This window comes from Cavia porcellus, unplaced genomic scaffold (assembly GCF_034190915.1).
Source record: "Cavia porcellus strain 051 isolate PalLab524CR breed Dunkin Hartley unplaced genomic scaffold, mCavPor4.1 scaffold_32, whole genome shotgun sequence".
NCBI classification, from domain to species: domain Eukaryota; kingdom Metazoa; phylum Chordata; class Mammalia; order Rodentia; family Caviidae; genus Cavia; species Cavia porcellus.
Window position 1 is genome coordinate 38,438,297 of NW_026947515.1, and position 17,341 is coordinate 38,455,637.

General features: G+C 51.8%; 1 protein-coding gene across 10 annotated transcripts in view; it reads left to right on the forward strand.

Moving 5' to 3' along the window:
- Myh10 (myosin heavy chain 10) overlaps window positions 1-17,341 on the forward strand; it is a 120,996-nt gene that overhangs the window by 80,519 nt on the left and 23,136 nt on the right. For all 10 annotated transcript variants that reach the window (XM_063241903.1, XM_063241908.1, XM_063241905.1 and 7 more), the window contains 11 exons: window positions 5,337-5,530; window positions 5,623-5,744; window positions 7,188-7,257; window positions 7,341-7,501; window positions 8,101-8,209; window positions 8,310-8,441; window positions 9,240-9,446; window positions 12,090-12,227; window positions 12,686-12,809; window positions 13,901-14,072; window positions 15,248-15,460. In XM_063241903.1, the coding sequence (XP_063097973.1) occupies window positions 5,337-5,530; window positions 5,623-5,744; window positions 7,188-7,257; window positions 7,341-7,501; window positions 8,101-8,209; window positions 8,310-8,441; window positions 9,240-9,446; window positions 12,090-12,227; window positions 12,686-12,809; window positions 13,901-14,072; window positions 15,248-15,460 (1,642 nt within the window). The remainder of the gene's footprint in view (window positions 1-5,336; window positions 5,531-5,622; window positions 5,745-7,187; window positions 7,258-7,340; window positions 7,502-8,100; window positions 8,210-8,309; window positions 8,442-9,239; window positions 9,447-12,089; window positions 12,228-12,685; window positions 12,810-13,900; window positions 14,073-15,247; window positions 15,461-17,341) is intronic.

A 17,341-nucleotide genomic window follows, 5' to 3' on the forward strand; every position in this document is an offset into this window, starting at 1 on the left:
AATCACTGTTACTTTCAGTGGACTGTTTTGGGGGTTTTTTTGGTAATGGCAGTGACACATATATCATTTCAGTCTTTCTTGTAGTTGTGGCCTCAAGGAGAGGTAGCGTTTGGGTACTCTAGTTGGAGGTTCTGAGGCAGGTGGGGACAGTGACACTTGGCCCTGGGGATGACCGTGAGCTGCAGCTGGCACGTGGGAAGTGCCCGGTACGTGAAGTCGAGAGCTGCATTTGCCAAGGCTGTGCCTGCAGCTGCCGCAGCTGCTGTTACAGCCTGGTGGCTGCTGTTGTCGAGAAAAGCAGAAACGCGCAGTAAACACTCATTTCCTCGTTTTTTGTTTAACTCAAGTCAGTTTCATCCATACTGTGCTGCCGGGATCGACATAAGTTGAAGACTTGGGCCGGATGGGGAGACCCGGGGCAGCAGGGCGGTAGCAGGGGCCATGCGGGGCGCTTCCTGTTGGCCCAGACACCTTGAGCTTCAGAAAGCAGAAGTGTGTGTGTGTGGGGGGGGATTCACATCCACCTTGCTAGTAGCGCTTGGGAGAGGAAGATTGCCTTCTCCCTGAGTCACATGCTTCCTCCCAACCTCTGGACGTCGCACTTCTGAAAATTTCCAAATACTCTAAAGAAATAACCCTAATAGACTGGTTCTAGCAACTAGTTGTACAAGGGTGTATCATGCTTCTATAGGTATTATGGAAATGTACTGTTTGTATCAGGAATTCATGACAGTTTTAAGTATTTGTTTCCGATTCTGTTTTTACCCCTAATCTTTTCATCACCATGGGAGTAGAATTGTCTCGTCCCACTGCAGTGAGTTGGAAGAACCTGCAACCAGCCTGGCAGGGCGCTCCCCCAGAGGCCCTTCTCCCAAGGAGGAGGGTGTGGTACAGATCTTACTCTTCATGGCTGGGTGCTGTTAGCAGTTACTAGGTTCCTTCCCCTTTGGGCTCCAACCTTTGTCAACTAGAGTGAGCTTCTGGAGATCGTCCCCAGTGGGCAGGACCAGTTAACACGGGAAGGATGGCAGAAGAAGGGGGAGGGGAGGGATACAGAAGGAACTCAGGGTGTTCTGTGTCGGCTCCCAGGAGGAAGGTAATCATCGTGAACTGCAAATGTGTACCAATTAAAAATAGTTAAAATGTTTAGGAAAGAAGAACCTCACAAAAATGCTTTTTGTATAATCCACAAATAACTGAAGATTTTTCTCTAAAAATAATTCTGGCCCTAGACCATATCCTCCCTTAAAACTGTTGCTGGCAGTTTTGAGATACATGAGAAAGTCTTTTCTCTCTCTTGCCTACGTGGACCCCATCTAATTTCTGAGTAATATATTGCTAGTGCAAAATGCATCTAATTTGCAGGCTTCTGGAGAGCCAGGTTTTGCTCTGCCCAGGCTGTGCTGGCCCCTGGAGAGGACAGAGCTGTCCCACCTGCCCAGGGCCCCGCTGCACCCCAGGCTGCACAGAGAATGGCTGCTGGGCCTTGTCTCTATTCTGCCTTTCTCTGTTTCCTGCTATAGCTTTTTCCACAAGAAAATACTCTTAAAATAGAAGTTTTTCTGAGTCTTGATTTTTGAGTGAAATCCTAATGACTTGTGTGGCCCACATCTTTTAGTGAATTTCCTAAAGTGCTTCTCTGTTAGCCACAAAATAGTTTTATGCTTTGGTGGAATTTAACCTTGAGTTCAAGAATTTTGACCTGAAGAAATAAAGTAAAAATTTAGAGCATGAATGTTTTCAAAATCTGAGTGTTTAGTTTCAGATCACCACTGTTAGAATTGGAAGTCACACTCGCTTATGACTAGTTTCTGGTTCCTGCAGCTGCGGTGCTAACACTGCCACATGCTGTTTAAATCAGGCTGTGCTGCAGGCTCCATCCCTGCCAAGTAGGTGCGGTCACTTGCTCCTTCATGGTGCAGTCATTCGCTCTTTTGGCTGTGTTAACCAGCTCCTGGGTGCGGGGCACTGCCCTGGCCAGCGCCACATGGTAGGCAAGGCAGTTGGTGCTGTGTGAGCTGACAGTCCACGGGAGCAGCTCCCACACCCGAGAGTGCAGGACGCATCTTCTCCCCGCCCCGGGCTGAGTTGAGCCGAGTCACTGGGGAGTCACTGGGGATCCGAGCCACCAGGCGGGAGGTAGCTGCTCAGCCCGGCAGGCAGGTGGGAACCAGAGTCTGAGAGTTGTCTGAAGTAGTTACAGAGTGGAGATGGACAAGAGTTGGGGAGATGGCCAGATGACCAGAGGGGTGGGAACAGAAGAGGGCGGAGGATGAAGTTGTCTGTCTTTGGGGAAAGACAGCCAGGTTGTCTGGTTGAAGTCTGGGGCTTGTGAGGGGAAATGGCAGGAGAGGCCCGGCAGGGAGCACTCGACCATCTTCCAGATACCACCGCATCTGTAACCCTGGCCTCCTTGGCCCGGGTTCGGTGGGGGGGGGCACCCCTCATTACGCAGCTCGGGGGCGGAGGCGTTTCTGTCTCTGGCTGCAGTTCATCACTGCTGTATCCTGGGCTCAGTTATTCTGACTGAATCTGACAGACGTGGGAAAACTCCAGGAGTTTAATGCTTCCTTTTGTTTTTCCTTGTAGAAATGACTGTTAATCACAGTACTGGGACAAAAGGCAGAGTGGAAAAACTGTGGCAGCAAGGGCTGAGGAGGAAACGGAGGTGCGAGGCCAGAGCAGGAGGCCAGGCGGGAGAACGGCAGGACCTCGGTCACAGGGAGGTGCCAGGCTAGGGCAGGCAGGACCCAGGATGGAGGGAAGTCGTTTGGAGATTGGGGTGAGCAGCTGGGCGCAGAGGGAATCGAGGCGATTCCTGGTTTCCAGCTGGTGACCAGTGGTCGTGTTTGGGGATGGGCAGAAGGTGGCTCAGGTTTACTGTGTCTGTCCCTCCTCCATCGCCCAGCCTGCCCTGGGGCTGCTCCCAGGCCCTCATTTCTGGTCTGGCCATCCATTCAGTGCTGTGACTTTAAACATGACAGCTCCCAGCTGGACATTGTTGTCCAGACCTTTCTTCTTACCAGCGGCCTGGGCATTCAGCTTGTTTCCATGACATTTCACCCCCACTCTGACATCTCGGGAGTTTAGGTCCTGTCCTCAGAGCACTTACAAGGTCTGCTTACTTTCCATAACAACTTAACCCTAAAAGCGAGTGGATCCTCCCAGCTTCCCTCTTTGTGATCCCGCCTGGCCTGTTGGAGCTGTCATCGTCTCCTGGGAGCCTGACCCTCACCTCTTTCCCCGGCCCCCTCCCGGGCCGCCCCATCTGTAGCAGCCAGAGGAGCACCATGATGATCTGGCCAGTACTCAGTCCACAGCACCGCCTCTCCGCCTTATTCCTGCCCTGGGTTGTCTCTGGCTATTTCTTCCAACTGGAAGGGTTTTCCCATTGGCACATTCTTCGTCTTTGGCTCCACAGTGACATTTCCCCCCGAGAGATCTGTGGCCACTCAGTTCCCTCACTGTGAATAAAGGGTTAGCGCCAGGGGTCATGCTGGGGACAGGGAGGACTGCTGAGACGTGCTCAGATTTCACCGGGCAGAGCTACCTTTGCAAAGATAGCAGCATCTGGTGAGAGAAGAAGGCTGGGATCTGGCGCTGGGGCGTCAGATTTATCTAGTTAGCGTCATAACTAAAATCACCCCAGATGAGGCTATGGCATGAGAAAGCATTGTCTGTATCCTAGAAGGATTTCATTGAGCCCCGTTAGGTTCCCGAGAAAGTGCCGCGATTCACAGGGAAAGTGGAAGAGAAGTCCTCAGAGTAGATGAGCTCCAGGAGAACCAGGAATCAGTAAAATCTCAGGGCCACGGAGACTTGGACCACCCTGCTGCCATGGTTCACAGGTGGACAGCTGAGCAGCATGGTGGAGCCCATGGGCTGAGTAGCCGGCCTGGTTTGCAGGGTGGTTCTGGGAAGGACAGGGGGAGGCTGGACTGGAGGCCGGCTGGCTGCACACTGAGAGGTTTGCAGGGAGACACAGGCAGGCGTGTGAGTTACTGTAGACAGGAGCTGAGCTTAGGCAAGGCAGAAAGATAAGTGTTCGATGCAGGTCGCTGGTTATGGGCCACTGGGGGTGGGGCAGGATTCGGCAAGTGGACTAGTGAAGAGGGAAGGTTGAGGGCCGGAAAGAGCGAGTGCACGGCACCAGGAGCTCTGGCCTCTGCCGGAGTCCAGCCGGCCGGCGGCTTTCCTGGGAGCAGCTGGAGCAGAGCTGCCCTCCCTGGGCCGGGGTGGGGGGGTGGGGGGGTGGGGGGGTGGGGGTGATACAGCTCCTTCCACGCTTCTCCAGCAGGTGTCTCAGCAAAGCTGTGCGGGTTCCTCCCCGCCCAGGCTCAGGGCTCCTCTGCTGTACACTAAAGATTCAGCTGAGACGACGTACTTGCAGCCCTTCACCCAGGGTCAGGTTTCTGCTTTTTCTCTCACAAGAAGCAGAAGAGATAACTGGCTGTTGGGATTGAGGAGGGCCTCAATAAGAACAGGCTGACGCATAAATACTCTGATTGTTTTGCAAATTTTTCAGTGCTCCATCTTTTCAGTAAGAGTATGCATTGGAGGCTGGCTGGCCGCAGTTACGGGCTGTATCATCTTGTCATTAGGAGGCTTAGGTCTGTGCGATGCTGTGAGCACTGCACCTGCTTTCATGACAGGGGAGTGTCTGGGGGCAAGCTGAACCCGCGCCCACATAGGAAGCCGGACGCCGGGCTTCTCCAAAGAGCTTTTCCCCTTGTGTGCTTTTGCCCGCTAATGGGCTTTATTCATGCTTTGAGGCAACAGCTGGGTGATACATTACTCAGAATCTGAACAGATGTAATTCAATCTCCTGCATTTGTTCCTAACTCAGATGACTTTTCTTCTTGAAAAGCTAATGACTAGTAAGAGCCAACTCTGGTCCCTAATCCCTGAGCATCTTCATTAAGTAGATTTATACAGTGACACAGTTTTATATATAGTGTCCAAGCCACTTCCCGCTCCGAGACATTTTTATAGTATCAGTTTGTGTATCAATAATGCCTGTTGGCAATCTTCTGTTGACCACATATCTGCAGCTGAGCAGGGAGAATGTGACCAAGCCTGTGAAGCCCTGAGCCTAGCGTGGTAGCAGGCACCTGCGGGTTTGTGGTGGCTGGGATTGTGAAGCACTGCGGTCTCCCGCCATCTATGTGTGGCTGTTGATTCACGGCTTGTGCAGTGTCTGAGTATGCTGATGCCCGACCTCTATGGCACCTCTTCCCATCTGTTCACAAGCTTGTGCGGCTGCACCTTCACTGTCTTTCTCCCCTTCTGAGGAGTTGGGTGTGACTCACTTTCCCCTTCTCCTTCCTTCTCCCCAGTGGACCGTATCGTGGGGCTGGACCAAGTCACTGGTATGACCGAGACAGCTTTTGGCTCCGCATATAAGACCAAGAAGGGCATGTTCCGCACGGTGGGGCAGCTCTACAAAGAGTCCCTCACCAAGCTGATGGCGACTCTCCGGAACACAAACCCGAATTTCGTGCGCTGCATCATTCCAAATCATGAGAAGCGGGTACGTGAGAGCCCAGACAAAGGTTGGCATTTGCAGTGGACCGAGGTTGGGTTACAAGGATTAAACTAGAAAACTATTGCTTGTTTGATTAGGCTGGAAAACTGGATCCTCACCTAGTGCTAGATCAGCTTCGCTGTAACGGTGTCCTGGAAGGGATCAGGATCTGTCGCCAGGGGTTTCCCAATCGGATAGTTTTCCAGGAATTCAGACAAAGGTATTGCTTTTATCTTTTTCCTATGTTTATCAAAGCTTCTCTTAATGTGAATGAAAACTGTGGTGTAGGATTGGGGATGTAGCTCAGTGGCACAAGTGCCTGTCTGGCAAGTGAAGGGTCCTGAGTTCAGGTCCTGGGTACCATCCCCCTCCATAGAAGGAAAATTGTGGGGTAATAAGGACACCTTTCCTTACTCCCTTGACACACGTTCTGATGCAGCAGAGGGACAGCCCTTGTTACTAGGAAAACAAGGGCAGATTTTACAGCAAGGCAGTGGACAGGGCACTACCGTGCGTCTGCAAAGGCCTCTCAGCTTCAGACTGCACGGAGTTAGCTGTGCGATCGCGCGGAGGCGAGAAACACACAACTCCTCATCCAGACAGCTCTGCCTAAAACTTACTTTTTAAAAGATGTTTAAAATAGATGAATAATGTATGTTCCTTTTAAGAAAATTTGAAAATACAGCAGAAATTAAAAGTAAAGAAAAATCATCCAGGAATGATTCCTAAAATATTTTTTCACAAGTGTGTATTTCCTGTATTTTTTTTCCAACGTGTGTGTGTACATACACAATTATAGTCCTTTAACTAGAATAAAAAAGGCAGTAAGATAGATTAGAAAGGATTATGGAGAGAAAAAAGGAAGACTGATCAGCATCTAGTGGAAATTGACACAAACACAGGAGATCACTGTTTACAATTTTATTCAATAATTTTCCTTAGTAATTTTTAGTTGCTTTTTGTCTTCTGTAAACCCAGCGTCAGATGTGGGATAAGTAGGGACGGCCAGGTCAGAGCAGGGTCCACACCGTCCTGAGAAACGACCAGTCTTGTGTATCCGAGGATGGTCCCTGTCCATCCAGTGGTCCCTGCGTGGCAAACGCTGGTGAGCTTTCCCATTTAACTGACAGAAGGAAGTGGTTAATGATTGACACCTGAGACGCTAAGTTAATAGACAAGATTCTTCCCTTAGTGTGGCCACTGTCTTCATGTCACACCACTTTCCCGGTGAGATATAGCTGTGTACAGTGAGGGGCACGCACACGAGCGCCACGGTCAGCGTCACCTGGTGTCTCCTGGTTCTCTGAACAGAAGCACGTGAACGTTGCTATCTCATGTTCCTGCACTCTGTGCATTCTCTAAGTGGCTACAAGTCAGCTGTAACTTAAAGCTCAGAGAGTTTCTCTGCATCATAAACTTTGAACTTTTTGTGGGAAAGGAAGAAAAAGAAGTTTTTAAATACCGTACTTCCCTGTGTCGCCCTCTTAGGCTGGGCTTTGGTCTGAAGAGTGACTCTCGTTCTATTATGTAAGAAACAGAAATTAGATCCTCAAAACCCTTAGACTGTCACCTCGCTTGCTATTATTTGCATACCGCCCACCATTTGATTGAACTCTGTGTGTCCACAGATTTCATGGGGTCTTTTCGGACTCTTGTCTTACAGATATGAGATCCTAACTCCCAACGCTATCCCTAAAGGTTTCATGGATGGCAAACAGGCTTGCGAACGGATGGTAAGCCTGTTTTCATTTTCTGTGTGTTGACTATCAATGTAATCGTTCCTATAGCAAACATAAATGAACTCTTTCTCTCTTAGATCCGAGCTTTAGAGTTGGACCCCAACTTGTACAGAATTGGACAGAGCAAAATATTTTTCAGAGCCGGAGTTTTAGCACACTTAGAAGAGGAGAGAGATTTGAAGATCACCGATATAATCATCTTCTTCCAGGCAGTCTGCAGGGGTTACCTTGCCAGAAAGTAAGTGGGTAACGGGGAAGTCAGCACCGCCAGGGAGGAGACTGCGTGAGACAGAAAGCTCCTGTCCTGTGGGAGTTGCTTTCCCGTGGGAGACAGAGCCAAGGCATCAGGCCGACCTGTGGAAGAACCACATGGCGCCTGAGGGACACCCACAGGGGCAAGATGTAGAGCGCAGGGACTGGGGTCAGCCCCAGCCAGGGCCTTGGAGATGCGCAGGGCCAGAACTCAAGGGGAGAAGTCTGGCTAGTGAAGGAGGAGGGAGAGGGGGTAGGGCGCACCAGCGAAGGGACACTAAGGGCCACAGTCTACCGCCTCAGGAGAACAGGGCCAGCAGCACAGTCACGTGTGCGTCTACAGGTGAATGGCGGGAGGGAAGCCTGGGGGGCATCTGGGAAGAAGGTGCATGGGTAGCCGCATGCTGGAGGTGGCCAGGAGAGCCAGTGCGCTGGACGGGGTCAAGTGGAAAGCCCACTTCCCTATGAACCGCCCAACATTTCATTGAAGGCCACCTCCATTAGCCACGTAGGAAAGGTTGCCTTTAGGAAGCCCCGTGACAACAGCTATCGGGGCGTTTTTCCTGACGTCCTTCTGTTCTTCAGGGCTTTCGCCAAGAAGCAGCAGCAGCTCAGCGCGCTGAAGGTCCTGCAGCGGAACTGCGCCGCCTACCTGAAGCTGCGGCACTGGCAGTGGTGGCGGGTCTTCACCAAGGTGGGCGGCGCTGGCCTCCTCCCGGGGCTGCCCACACAGCAGGGTTCTGGCCGAAGGGGCCCTGCGGGGTGTGGCGGGACACTGTGCGCTTTGGTTACAGGTGAAGCCTCTCCTCCAAGTGACTCGCCAGGAGGAAGAGCTGCAGGCCAAAGATGAAGAGCTGCTGAAGGTGAAGGAGAAGCAGACCAAGGTGGAAGGGGAGCTGGAGGAGATGGAGCGGAAGCACCAGCAGGTGCGTGAGCCCAGAGCGCCACGCGGGCGCCACGCTGTGCGTGCGGCCACAGCCTGAATAGGCGCTGCCCTGCCACGGCGCCTTGTTCCACGGGAGGCACTTTCACTCACTGCCAAAGCCGTTCACCTTCAGAACAGACCTCCCAGACACACTGTGCTTTGTATGTTACATTCGCATGAGTAACCCCAGCTCACCTCCGCGTCCTCGCCTCTGAGTGCACACACGGCTGCTTTCCTTACAGCCGCCTTTGCACACTGTTTGGACACGCTCTGGGCTTCTAGTTGCCTTTCCTTGTCAGCAAATGCGCGGAAATGACAAATTGTAGAGGGGTGAGATGACGGGGTGCCAGGCCCTCGCTGGCCTCTTCCCCGGTGGGGAGTCCTGGGTCCCCGTGGGTGTTACACTTCATGGACAGCACAGAGGCTCAGCCAGTGTCAGTGAGTGGCAGCGTCAATGATTGAGGCTGAGAGAATCACTTGATATTATATAGGCTTTAGAAGTCATTTATAAGGTTTAAATCTGTCCCTCTCCTATGAATCTGTCCCTTTGTAACTGTAATAGAAAGAACTGTAATTCTCAAAGTGCCATGAATTTAATACGTGTTATCCAGGATAACTTGAGGCAACAAAACCAACCAAAAATCCTTCCACCTAGCTCACTGGATGTAGCCAGAAGCGTACTTGAAAGTGTGCCGGGGGTGTGGCACGTTCTTAGCTCCAGCGTCTCTGGGGATGGGCGCTGACCACTGCCATTGGGGAGCGTGGGGTCCCAGTGCTGGCCTCTGTGTTACAATTGCAGCTCCTGGAGGAGAAGAATATCCTTGCAGAACAGCTACAAGCGGAAACCGAGCTTTTTGCTGAGGCAGAGGAGATGAGAGCAAGGCTTGCTGCCAAAAAGCAGGAATTAGAGGAGATTCTCCATGACCTGGAGTCCAGGGTGGAAGAAGAGGAGGAGAGAAACCAAATCCTTCAGAATGAAAAGAAAAAAATGCAAGCGCATATCCAGGTACTCACAGTAGCTCTCACTCGGATTATGTTTTCTGTTTTCAAGTGAACCTGTTGAGTAAGTGGAAGCCGTGTTTAGATTCTCTGGGCTGTGGAGAAGCACTGGATTCTGGGCTATGAACACCTACCCTTCATTTGAAATGCAACCCTAATAGATGTTTTTGAACATAGATTTGTTGTTTTGCATAGGAATATGCTTTATGTATAGAATACAGACAGAAACCCCCAGGCTCTGTTGTGTTCTGCAGAGGACCCGACTGGGTCTTTATGTTGCCATTAGTAATTCTGTTGCTCTCACCATTTATTGGACGTCCATCTGCTCAGTGCCTCGGTTCATGAGAAATCCTCAGCACCAGTGTCGTGCAAATGCGCCCTTCCGGGAACTTTCTTTTTTTAATAAAAGGTATAGTCACGCAAAGCACAACTGGTTGGACACCCACACAGATGACCGATCCTGCCCACACCCCAGGACTCCCCCACCTCCTTTTCTTCCCCCCTTTCTCCTAATGTACTATGTGGGGTCAGCATCTGCCGCCCCTGGTTCACGGGCCAGGACCACAATTTCCTCCAGGAATATTTCTCCCTTAATATTTTCTCACCCCGAGTTTATGTCTGCAAAAAGACAGACTGTTCGGACATTTGTTAAAGCCACCATCACTGTCACATTACTTCCTTAGCAGATCCTCTATACAATAAATCAGCAAACATTTTTCTTTCATTCTTCAACACAAACAGCGTTGGCATACTCCACAGTAGGTCAGCGGAAAGAATACCATAGAAGCTATAAAAAGCACGCACTCTGCAATCCAGCAGTTCTAATTCTAGGACTTTATCCAAAAGAGAATCCACTGTTCAAAAATGGGAGTATTAGACCTTAGTAATACATCTTTTACAAAGATGGCTAGGCATGGTGGTGCACACCTGTAATTCCCACACTCAAGAGGCTGAGGCAGGATCGCTACAAGTTTGAAGCCAACACGGGCTACTAAATGGATTCAAGACCAGCCTGAATTGCATAGTGAAACCTTCCTTAAGAAGACCAAAAAAATTTTTTTAAACTGAAAAGATGTTTGAGTACTAGGTTCTTTTTCTCTTGGGGAGTGTCAGAGGTTCTGCATTAACTAGGTGACCCTGGGAGCACCCTACCTTAAGGGCCCCTGGCCTCCCCACACCCACCTATCCATGAGCCTAGGACTTTCTAGCCCGCAGCTTTCCAACCACAGCTACTAGAACTGATTTGCATTTGTTTGGTTTTCAAGGTTAATTTCTTTTTTTTTAACGGTACCAGGGATCGAACTCATGACCACGTGTTTCCAAGGCAGGTGCTTACATCACTGAGCTAAATCCCCAGCCCCTTCAGGGTTAATTTCTTGATTTCAGTATTCTTAAGTTTCCCGCCTGTCATCCCATCCCCTCTATTTTAGTCACATTGTTCCTAAACAAATATACCTGGATTCTTTGATTCGTTGCAGTTGTACGTACTGTTAGGTTGTCTTAGTTTGTCATCCTGTGAGTGTACAGGACAAGAATGCAGTTAGAAAAGCCAAGTCTTGGGAGGTGGGAGGCCAGATGAGGTGGGCCAGAGGGAGAGGAGGAGCCAGGGCAACCCGGAGGTAGAAGAGGCTCACAGGACGCGTTGGCCACTCGAACCTTGTAGATTTTACTTGGAATTTGATTCAACAGGCATGTATGTGTGTTAAGGTCTTTATTTCTTTGACATACACCCTGAGGATTGTTCAGATGAAATGCGTGGTTTGCTTCCCTGTAAGTCGGGTCGAGAGCGGGATGGATGAACACACTGCACACAGGTTGCTTGTTCAGGCTGGCGTGGTGCACGTGTGGGGCCCACCACACAACTCTGTGTGCCTAGATATTTGTTTACATTTTTCCCAAAATACAAAATTCAAATTTTGTGAGAGTTTCAGTATCAAATTAATCATGAGTAAATTATTCAGTGAAAATTACTCTTGAAAATTTGATAAATTGGCCATACATTGATTTGTATGTATATTCTGTTCACTACCATGTATTGATCAACAATACAGTGTGAAATAAAGGTGAACATTTTACAGTAAAAAATAAAGTAAATGCTAGACTTGCGCTGAGTGTGGTGAGGTGCTTGTCTTGGGAAAGTGCCCTGGCACCGAGCCCGCTGCCTCTCGCTGCTGCTCCGCCGTTTCGGGTCCCCTTCTTGGCTGAACATGTACGGTTGAATTCAACTAAATTAAGCACTTGATGTGGTGCTCATACTCCCTGTGCCACTCTTTGCAAAATACGAATGTCACTCCGTTTTATAAACATGCCAACAGTTAGTTACCAAGACCCTTCTTGTAACGTGCATAGTTTTTAATTCTTACACATGACACTTCACAATAAATTTTTATCAAATCACATCTGGCACTTTTGTGACACTGCCGTTTGGTTAAGAGATGCCAGTTTCAAAGCTAGCCGCACTGCGCCATGGTGGCTTTCAGGGAGACCAGGCCCCTGTGTGCCTTAGCGTGCGCACAGGATCCGTGCTTCACCCCGGTGTTACAATGCTGCCTGGAGGTCAGAGGGGAGCGTCCCCCGGGCAGCCTCCCTGCGCACCCAGCCGTGGGCTCTCGGGAGAAGTGGGGCACTGACTGTGGCGTCTTCTCACCAGGACCTGGAGGAGCAGCTGGACGAGGAGGAAGGGGCCCGGCAGAAGCTGCAGCTGGAGAAGGTGACAGCAGAGGCGAAAATCAAGAAGATGGAAGAGGAGATTCTCCTTCTTGAGGACCAAAACTCCAAGTTTGTCAAAGTAAGGGATTGTTTCATAAAAAGCTGATTTTAGGATTCCAGAGATACCTGTGTCAGAACACCCCAAATGTGGTCTCCAACAAAAACTTGTCCAGAAGACGTTAGGTCCATTTAGTTTGCTCTTAGGGGGCTACCGCTCTGCGTTTCTAAAGACACAAGGCCCTGTTTAGCTTTTAAGCCCACCAGCTACCTTTTTAATTCTCGACTTTTCTCTTGTGCGTCTTGTACATGCTGCCCGTGGCTGATGGCGGTTCCCGTCCTGGCCAGCCCTGGCGGGGGCCTGGCCCCAGGGTGGCTCACGGGCCGGGGCAGCTCCTCAGAGGACGCAGCCGCTGGGGGAGAAAGGAGCAGTGTGACTTGCTTTGCTCGTCACCAAAAAAGCTGATTTTCCTGAGTAATACCAAACCCAAGCCGTCATTTTGAGTGCCTTTTCCAAAACAGCCAATTTTCTCAATTCAGGAAAAGAAGCTCATGGAAGATCGCATTGCTGAGTGCTCCTCTCAGCTGGCTGAAGAGGAAGAGAAGGCCAAAAACCTGGCTAAAATCAGGAATAAGCAAGAAGTGATGATCTCAGACCTGGAAGGTCAGTGCTGGGGGCGAGGGGCTTCGCAAGTGGCCGTGAGAATGCTGAGCTACAGCAGATTCCAGCTGCCTCGTCACTTTGTGTTCATGATGGGATGGCAGCAAAATAGTTTTACTGTTTACATTTTGGTATCATAGTAGAAGATCCTGCGTTTGGTGGATTTAGTTGAGACCTACAGAACATCAGCTGTTCTGGGTCTCAAATCTTAAAAACCGAATCGAGGCATCTCAGTGTCACTTCTAAAAGGAACAGCCCGTAACAGGGAGACTGACAGGACAGAGGGGGACTGCCAGGGGTCTCAGACGGCAGAGTAGGGGTAGGACTAGACTGCAGCAAAAGAAATCCCTAGGCTGGAAGCAGCAGAGAACGTGCAAGACTTTCCCCTGGACTGGCAGCTGGGGTGTGTGTCATCCGCACAGACGTGGGGCGCAGGCTCAGCTCTGCTCGGGCACCCGCAGGGCCGCACCCACCTCTTTCCAAGTGCGCTTTTATGGTGGGAGAAAATGAGCTTGGAGGTTTTGAAAGACAGCTGAGAGAGTCGATAGTTTTGGCTGTTTTGTTTAGTATCAACAAAAGATAGAATGTCAGTATGGAATTGTTTCGTAAACGTCTTTACGCAGAGACGATCCCTCTGCTAAGGGAGGGCCAGAGCAGACGCGTCTGCTTTTCTCCTGCTGTCTGATCAGCCTTGTCTCGTCCTCTTAGCGCTGGGCTCCTGCCGGAGCACACGGCCTCTGGTCACTTGGTGAGGAAGCCGGGGAACGGAACAGCTCATTGGCTTGCTGAAGGGGTCAGCGTAGGCCTGGAGAGGGGGAGGAAGCCCTCCCTTCCTGCTCTTCTGTCCTCCGCCCTGGCCCAGGCGGTTCACAGGAGGGATTCCCACCAGAGAGGTGGTACTTGCTGGGCCGCTTCCCAGCTCTGGGCGCAGTGACGAGTCTGACACAGGAGGGCTCTAGGTCACTTTGGCTCTTACAGCATGGGCTTCTCCATCAGGGAAGTCGGTGCATGGCTGTAACACAGCACTCGGGACATGTGCGTGCAGTGGTCAGTCGTTCAGTGTGCTGAAGAGCTTCTTTCCTCTTGCCCTAAAGAACGTTTGAAGAAGGAAGAGAAGACTCGTCAGGAGCTAGAAAAGGCCAAGAGGAAACTGGACGGTGAGACAACCGACCTGCAGGATCAGATCGCCGAGCTCCAAGCACAGGTCGACGAGCTCAAGATCCAGTTGGCGAAGAAGGAGGAGGAGCTGCAGGGCGCCCTGGCCAGGTCTGTGTCTCCGGTGGAGTGGGCTGCTGCGGCCAGGGGTCGGCTGCATGGGTCATGTCCGGGAGCGCAGGAAAGGCCCGGGGAGTGAGATGTGGTTTACTTGCTATGGATGTGACCTAAGTTCATAAAAAAGCCAGAAGCATGTAATTTTGTGTCAAGGCAGCAAAAAGATCTCATAAACAAACCGTTCTCCATATTTATACATAAAAATGATTCGTCATGTCGTAGAATTCTGGGAAATTCACACCAGAACAAATTTTAGCCATGTCAATTGTTTTCTCTACGTTACAGATTTTCAGTATGTCTGGAACTTATAAGAAAACTTTTTCACCAGTAGCACATCTGACAGTTGTAAATCACTTGGTTTTAGAATATAAATCATAAGGGGCTGGGGATTTAGCTCAGCGGCATAAGCGCCTGCCTTGCAAGCAGGCAGTTGTGAGTTCGATCCCTGGTACTGATAAAAAAGACAAAAAAAAAAAAAGAATATAAACCATACGTAGTCAGCATATTTCTGATTCTTCATTTCTTTATAAAGAATAACTGGCTGCGTGATCATAGAACTTGAAATTTAATTTATATATGTTGTAATCAAGAAGGTCTAATTAAGTTTTCTGTGGCCCTTATCACTGGTACCCCACCAGGTCAGCTGCTCTCTGCCTAGAGACGAGCTCTCTTTATTTATAGCCATGAACTAAGTTTCCCACCAGCCACTGCCAGCGCTCCCCTTCCTCACTTCAAACCCTCCAATGGCACTGTCCCCTATTCCTGCCTACATTTACGCCGTGCCTGTGAGTTGGAAGAGGCGTAAGAGGGAAATGTCGGGGCCGGGGAGGGTAGCTGGCCTCTCCGCTGTACCCCACGAGCGTCCTTGAATCTGGGTTCACCCAGGCTGGTCGGCTGGCCTGCTGCCTCTGGCCAGCAGTGTTCTGATACTCCGACCATTCAAGCGAGGCTGTCCCACCTGGAAATGGAGAGTTACATCCGACGGCCAGGGACTCTAACTGGCTCCGCTGCTAACTCTAGGGCTTCCCGCTGCCTGCCGGAGGGCCCGTGCACAGCCCAACAGCCCGGGCCTGCGGAGGGCGGGGTGACTGCACCCCCGTTGGAGAGGCTGGGCACACGGCCCCTCGAGACACTGTCCTGAGTGCCCCCTGGCTCTGCCTTCTCAACAGAGGCGACGATGAGACGCTGCACAAGAACAACGCACTGAAAGTCGTGCGCGAGCTGCAGGCCCAAATTGCCGAACTCCAGGAGGACTTTGAGTCCGAGAAGGCGTCACGGAACAAGGCTGAAAAGCAGAAAAGGGACCTGAGTGAGGAACTGGAAGCTCTGAAGACAGAGCTGGAGGACACGCTGGACACTACGGCGGCCCAGCAGGAACTACGGTGAGTGAGAAGGGGCCACCACGGGACGGGGTGGGGTTGCTTAAGGTGTCACTGGGGGAGGCAGATGGATACTCGTGAGCTGGCAGAGGTCAGACACAGGCCAGCCAGGGGACAGAAGCACCTGACCTGGTCCAGCGGAAAGAGATGTGGCCAGAAAGTCCTGGCCAGTGGAGGGTGTCAGGGAAGGACAGAGGGACAGAGAGGGCCGCGAGGCAGCTCGCAGAGAGGAGGGTGCAATGAGCCCGGAGCAGCCGCACGGGCCCTGGGGCATGGCCGGCAGTGGTCGGTGGGGGCGTGGGGACCTGAGCAGGGAGGTGAGCAGGCACTGGGACAGGGAGAAAGGTGAGTGCGGCGCGCAGGGCTGCAGTCAGGTTCTCAGAAAGTGACGCTGCGTAGATCCGGCCAGCGGATGGCATTGCATTCCTGCACCATGCCAGAGCCACAGAAAGGGGAGGGGAGGGGGTCCGGCTTGCTGCTTGGGCTCGAGAGCATCTGCTCCCTGCTGCATACTCAGCTTGGCAGAGCTCCGGAGTCCCGCCAGCAGCAGCCCTGCTGGCCACTTGTAAGAGAAGAGTAGCCATCATGTGAGGAAGTGCCAAGGGCTGGAGTAAAAGCAAGGACAGAGAAAGTTGTGGGGGAAAAGGCGGAGAAACAACTCCGGGCAACTGGGAGGACAAGTTGTGTGGTGACAGGCAGGCTCTTCCCTGGACAGCCAGGGCGTGGTCAGCAGCCGGAAACCTAGATGTGGACAGAATGACCAGTGAGACCGGGAACAGATGCGTTCCCAGAGCTCCCGGGTGGAGTGTGGGGAGACCGACCGATGATGTGCGTTCCCAGAGCTCCCGGGTGGAGTGTGGGGAGACCGACCGATGATGCGCGTTCCCGGAGCTCCCGGGTGGAGTGTGGGGAGACCGACGGATGATGCGCGTTCCCGGAGCTCCCGGGTAGAGTGTGGGGAGACCGACGGATGATGCGCATTCCCAGAGCTCCGGGGTGGAGTGTGGGGAGACCGACCAATGATGCGAGTACCCAGAGCTCCGGGGTGGAGTGTGGGGAGACCGACCGATGATGGGTGTCCAGGGTTTGGACCGTGGTTGCGGCCCCCACAGCAGCAGTGCAGAGGCTCGTGCATGCTGTTCCCAGCCGCGTTTCCCAGACACATGGCTAGAGCTCACCTGAACAAGACAGGAGTGCACTCTCCTGCCAGGAGTTTTAGGGTTCTGAGTACCCATCTTCCTGTCAAAAGGTCTGCTGCGTTAAACTGGAAACCACTGAACTAAACTTGGAGGGGTTTTGATGAAGTAGAAAAAGGTTCTGATCATTTTTCCCATTCAACTCTTGTTTTAAAAACACTCAGCGGGAGTGCTTGCCTGTCACCTCCGGAGCCCTGGGTTTGGTCCCAAGTGCCCCGGGAAGAAGACAAACGACAGGAGCATGTGCTGAGCTCACACTCATTGATTCCGTTCCGTGGAGAATTTGGTCGCTTGTAGCTCAGTGTGTGCCACCCTGCTGAGGCCCTGCCTTCATCGGTCTTCACTGTGTTGTCCGTCACATGACTAGCATAAAAGTAACGCTCCTAACCAGGAGTGGTGGCCCGTGCCTGAAATGCCAGCGCTCTGGGAGCCCGAGGCAGGAGATCAGCCCAACCTGGGCGGCCAGTCACCTACTGAGCCCTCACCTCAAAATTAAAAGTAGGGCGGAGTGGGGGTGCTGCTCAGGGTGCAGGCCCTGGGTTCAGTCCCCGGGACCGCAAGAGGGGGACCTCAGCAAGGTGGGTTCCCTCCTGCAGTTTAAGGCTCCATAGGGTGAGGGCGAGAGTGAAAGGAACTGGTCAGCCAGGGGGAGACAAAGGCCCAGGCTCCCTTGGACTCTTGCGTTCAA